The sequence below is a fragment of the Etheostoma spectabile genome, chromosome 9 (genome assembly GCF_008692095.1).
Source record: "Etheostoma spectabile isolate EspeVRDwgs_2016 chromosome 9, UIUC_Espe_1.0, whole genome shotgun sequence".
In the NCBI taxonomy this organism is placed as follows: domain Eukaryota; kingdom Metazoa; phylum Chordata; class Actinopteri; order Perciformes; family Percidae; genus Etheostoma; species Etheostoma spectabile.
The window spans coordinates 7,965,478-7,971,222 of NC_045741.1; the positions used below are offsets into that span (position 1 = coordinate 7,965,478).

The 5,745-nt window shown below is 41.7% G+C and overlaps 1 protein-coding gene across 1 annotated transcript in view; it reads right to left on the reverse strand.

Annotated features, from left to right (window-relative positions):
- Nucleotides 1–5,745, reverse strand: part of exoc2 (exocyst complex component 2) — a gene marked incomplete at its 5' end in the record, with an annotated part of 38,792 nt that overhangs the window by 19,152 nt on the left and 13,895 nt on the right. The window contains 4 exon segments of the mRNA XM_032525887.1: nucleotides 1,314–1,432; nucleotides 2,471–2,573; nucleotides 2,671–2,752; nucleotides 4,256–4,401. Of these exon segments, the coding sequence (XP_032381778.1) occupies nucleotides 1,314–1,432; nucleotides 2,471–2,573; nucleotides 2,671–2,752; nucleotides 4,256–4,401 (450 nt within the window).

Here is a 5,745-nt window from a genome sequence, read left to right on the forward strand (position 1 = left end):
GCCGATCTGGAATCTTGCTCCTTATGAGGTCATAAGGGGCAAGGTTACCTCCCTATTCTCTGCTTTGCCCGCCCATGAGAGAAAGACATCATGGCTTTCAAGCGAGCAAAGTGGCAGTTGGTCAAGGCCAACCCGCCTAAACATAGCTTCACCATAGATGGAGCAGATTAGGAAACATCTATGAGACTTGTTTGGAAAAGTCATATACTCTAGGTTATTTTGGAAGACACTGACAAATTACCTGTTTAGGTATGAAAACGTGTGGAAAAAATGTGTCTATTCATATGGTCAGTACTGTATTGTTTATTGTTTGGATATAACGTTTCTCTTGAATCACTTAAACTTTATGTAATATATATTTTACTGGCATATAAAGTAAATAAACTAGCTCTAAATATGCACTTTTGCAAACCAGCAATTTTTTAGAATAGCTGGGTTGCGTTTAATATGCATGCAATTTCAGATTCACTCCCTGCCACATGTTGCTCTGCTGTGGAATGCAACTGAAAAGGGGCCATCTCTGACATGATAATCAAGATGATATTCAACTGTAGAGAGGCAGGCCGCACACCGAACCCCATATCCATCAAGCCTGAGCCCCGGAAACCACTGTTACCCTTAGCCTTAGACATGTTTATGTTCCAGCTGCAATATGTGAAGCAGCCACCCACTCACAATGTATTTGTATGGGTGCCTTTGTGTGAGTTAGTGTGAGTGTGTGTGTGTGTGTGTGTGTGTGTGTGTCTGTGTGTGTCTGTGTGTGTGTGTCTAAAAGCGTGGTTGCCGTATAGCTGTTCCTGAGCGGACGGTTTCACATTCACATTTTTCTGCTGGCTGATTTAACAGAGGAACAGCTTAATTGGGGTTAATTGTTCCAATCCATCTGTGAAGCTGTGTGTGTGAGCGAGCGGGGGGAGAGAGAGTTTGTATGTGTGCGTGTGCAGTAACATGGCAAGCCCAGAAACCCAATCCAAAGCCAATGCGCCCTCACTTTCATCTTATTCATACATCATGAAAAAAAACACACGCGCCTGGCAGAGCGGGGGGTGGGGGGAATGCAAGCAGAGAGCTGGTTCGACGGAGAGGCAGCTGGCCTTCTCTCTTCTCTCAGCTACCAGTACCATCATCCACCAGCTTGACTGGAAACACTAAATAGGGGCTTTTCACTTTATGTGTAAAGCGAGTCTGTGTGGGCTTGTGTGCTGTGTGTGTGTGTGTGTGGTTGTGTGTGTGGTGTGGGTGTGTGTGGGTGGTGTGTGTGTGTGTGTGGTGTGTTGTGTGTTTGTGTTTTTGTGTGTGAGAGAGAGAGTCACCTCTTTGGCCACTGATGAACTCATCTCTGCAGCTTTGCATCAGCTGCAAGATCCACTTGTGCTGAGCGTAAATGCACTGCCATGCTGGGTCGCCCGGAGCGTGCAGGTCAGACAGGTACCTACACGTGCACAAACACACAGGTGTGAAACATTTGCATTCAAAGAAGAAAAAAAAAGAAGAAAGAAAACACCTCTTCTGGTGAGGGGCTGGCTTGCAGACACAGGAAACATCAAAAAGAGGAGGCAGGAGAAAAACACCAATCACGGCAAATTCTATGAATTATACCCACAAACACGTCACCCTCTTATCCATCTGTCGTAATTCCATAATCATCCCTCCCCCAGGAGTTTATTTGCTGGGCATCACTCAGTGACCTGTGGGCTCTCAGATGACTCTCTGAGCTGTGGCCTGGCTCCCTCTGCTGTCATCCAATGAACCAAATGCTCATTTGTTTCTCATTAGGTGGCATCTCTCAAAAGGTTGAGCAAGACTCACAGGCACAAAACGCACACATGCAGACAGCTCCCACCATCCACGGCAAGAGTAAACAGGAGCTGAGTGGGCGTTCAGAGCCATGCCTAATGCAGCAGGATGAAAGATGTTGGCGTGTGGTTGAGAACTGGTCTCTGTGATCCTGACAGGTTGGTCTTAACAATAATAAATTGGGAGAGACCACAAGTATGAATGGGCAGGGGGAGGGAGGGGAAAAAAAGAGGAAAAGAAAGGCAGGGAAGAGGGGGAAAAATAGAAATGGAAACAAGAGAATGGGACAACAGAAAGCTGAGAGGATATTGTGAACGTTCAGAGAAAAGTGAGAGGCAGACAGAGGAACGTGGATGGTAAACAATGACACAGACAGTCATCAAAGAAACCAAAAGACGTGTAATGAAAGACTATAAGAGATATGTCATGACTTTATAGTTCAATGTGTAGAGATTGTGTGACACGTGTCAGGACAGAGAAATGTAAAAAACAAACACACTGCAGGATAGTGATAAAGAAAAAAAAGAACTGCTTCACATGTAGGTAATGAACACCTTATGTGAAAACAAATCAAAGAGTATGAGATCTATAAAGACCACAACATGACAACTGGGAGAAATACAGACAGATGGTATGAAATAGCCGTCACAGGATTATGAAAATATTTAAAGACCTGATGTATCTCTTCTGGTCATGCAGTGTTGACGGGGTCTGCAGCAGTTTCTCCAGTAAGTGACTCCTCAGAGCTGAGATCCGCGTCTCGACCTCAGCATACACTAGAGCAGAAAAACAGCAAAACCATCAGATTCAAAGATTTTTTTTTTAAAACTTCATTACATTTGTTGAGATAAAAAAACACAACAATGTGTTTACCTTTTTTGAAAACAGGGACTTCTGTATGGCCAAAGAGAGATTTGGCTTTCTCGTAGTCATTGATGACCACATCGTAATCACCCTGAGAGAGAAAAGTCAGTTCAGTTAATAATGCAGCCCAGGGCAGGTTTTTTCAACTTGGCGATCTCGACACACATTGTGTATTTAAGCCTCTCTAGCTCCACCCTCTGGTTGACAGCCATCTAAGCTGCAATTTAAAACAAATATACATTCTGGACATACTGGGGATAGACAGTGCAATGGAAAAAACTAACGATTCATACTTTAAAAAGCGGCTTCACAATCATAATAACAATCCCATTTATTGCCTTGGTGCATTAGGTGCACACAGTATACAATAAACATATTAAAAAGGGAATAAACAAGAACGCAAAGAACTGCTACAATAAAGAGAATACAGAATAGATATATTACAATAAACTTTTTGCAAAAAGACACTAACAAATATGTGCAATATAACTTTTTAGAAAGGCAAAAGAAGGCTGTACAGTTTCTACTGCTTTAGAATCCTAATGTTAAGTGCTCTTTTTTCTTGTAAGAGTTCTCAAAGCAGCTTGAGACAATTAAGAGTTATGAAAGAACCTGATGTCCATATACAGAGATTCTGCAGGTTTCACCAAGTCAAATGTAAGACTTTTTAAGACCTTTTACCAACTAAGCCTTTTTCAAGCCTAGTACTGCTAAACTCACTTCCCGAGTATAATAAATGTAAATTTAACGAGTATATTATTACCAAAATGTAATTAGTAATGCGTTATATTACGGTGTTACAGCAAAAAAAGAATACATTACTGTAATTGCGTTACTTCTGTAATGCGTTACTCCCAACACCTTGTGTGTGTGTGTGTGTGTGTGTGTGTGTGTGTGTGTGTGTGTGTGTGTGTGTGTGTGTGTGTATATATATATGTATTATGGTTCAACATTTGTTCATTGGTGGCAGCTACCTCCTTGGTTTGTTTGCTGTTCTTTTGCAATCTGTCTATATTTACATATTTATGTATTTAATTGCTTCTATAAGGCCAGTTTCCTGTAATATAAAAATAAAAATGAAGGAAAGTGAAGTGAGGTTAAGTTACACATAGTGGTGGACTTTCAATGGCATGGGAGGCTTCTCATGGGAGACATTAGGTTTTACGAGGATTGCTCTGCTGGGTTTTATAATAACTGAGGAATATTAAGCAACAGGACTCGTGCATTTTTCTCATTTCCCGTATTTTCAGATGACAATGTCCTGTTATGACAGCTAAATGAACTCAAGATTGGTTTCATGAACACTGAGACAAAACAATAGCCTCACAGATAACCAGACCTAAACACCCTACTCAAAGGGAAGTTCTGAGAGTGCAGACTGTAAAACAGATTTGCACCTCCTCCATCACTCAGAGAGCTGAAGGCTCTCCCCTACATGATGCTGAATGATCCAATATCTCACTGCACACAGCTCGGATGACAGCATTACATTACTGGTGTGGAGGCAGAGGGAGGTTGTATATATTTTGAGGCATTTAATATGCACACATGTGCTCGTGTTTTTTTTGTACATACATGCATGTGCATAGAGTACCTTTTGGATATTGCGTTCAATGTTGAGTGGCAGGTTAAAGAGAAACTTGAAACGTTGCAGGACGTTGAGCGCATTGCGTGTGGAGTCAGCTTTGTCTTTCCGCCCCAGGACCTCCTGGAAAAGAGTGTCTGCAGTATTACTCGCTCCTACGAGAAGAAACAGAGAGAGAGAGAGAGAGAAAAAAAAGAGTGAGCAACAGCGAAAGTGGCAGGAGCAAATGAGAAACTGGGATACTATAAAAATAAATGCTGATACCACATTTCCTTTTTAATGTCGGCCACTGGTTTTCTTCCTGCTCTGTAAGCTATCGGACACAGTGGAGACTGCGCTTGGTAAGGAGAAAGTGACAGCTATCTCTTAGTCAGACAGCTTAGAGGAACCTTTGTACAACTCAGGGGCTTCATGGGTGGCCTCGTATGTGCCGTTAAATTAAAGAAAAAAAATAGTTCTTCTAATCAAAACAAACCCCCACCCACAAAACAAAATCCCTGACGAAAGAAAAAAACCAGCATGGGACCCAACAGAGAAATATTTCACATTTTTCCCTTGCCAGTCTGAGTTGTCATGAAACATATGTATCCTTTTGTGATTGGCTTATTGATGTTGTGTGTTTGACTCATGACTTTTTGGTGGTGAATGGTGGCCTTGGCCACAAGGGCCCACAAGTCTGGGGCTGCGGGGATGAAAGCCATGTCCGGTGTGGAGGTTTATTTACTCTAGACTGCGGGAAAAGGACCTGCTTATTGACCCTCCATTAGAGGAGTCCCATTATCATGTACGGGATGAGAGGGTGGGAACACAGGATCTACTGAGTGATCTGCTCGTTAGAAAGGCGAAGATCTACAAAGGCGACTGAATATGAGTAACGACGCTCCAAAGAAAAATTCCTCGTATGTGTCCACATTCCTGGCGAATAAAGCTGATTCTGATTCTGATGTACAGTACCGTGAGTTTTATTAGAAAATCAACCCAAGGATATACTGTGAAGATAAGTCAAAGTAATGTGCAGGGAGAGAAATGTAACCCAAAAAGGTTGTTTTATTATCTCTACCTTAAAAAAAAAACATAAAAACCAAGTCAAAGACACAAATTATTTAGAAATAAATATTAGCAACAAAAAAATGTAATTAAATAATAGACAAAAAAAGAGTTTCAAGGTTGTTGTTTTTTGTAAATGTATTGTAGGATTTAAGGGTGGGCCTTGTATGTATGTGCGACCAAATAATCTCATCTCAAAATCGCTATGTTGAATGTAAACAAGAAGCTGCTTGGTCGCTTCTTTATCGTCATCGTGTTAAACCCGCCAATAGCGCGCCAGGTAGATACGCCAGTTTGTGATTGGCTCGAGCAAAATTGTGAACGGAAGTAGGACAGAGAAAATACAGGTTTACAGACTGAGCTGCAGACAGAGTGGGCGGGGTTTACCCAGTCTATGGAAAACCCGTATTTCTTAATCAACTTTAGGAAGGCATTTGGAAATGTCAACAGAT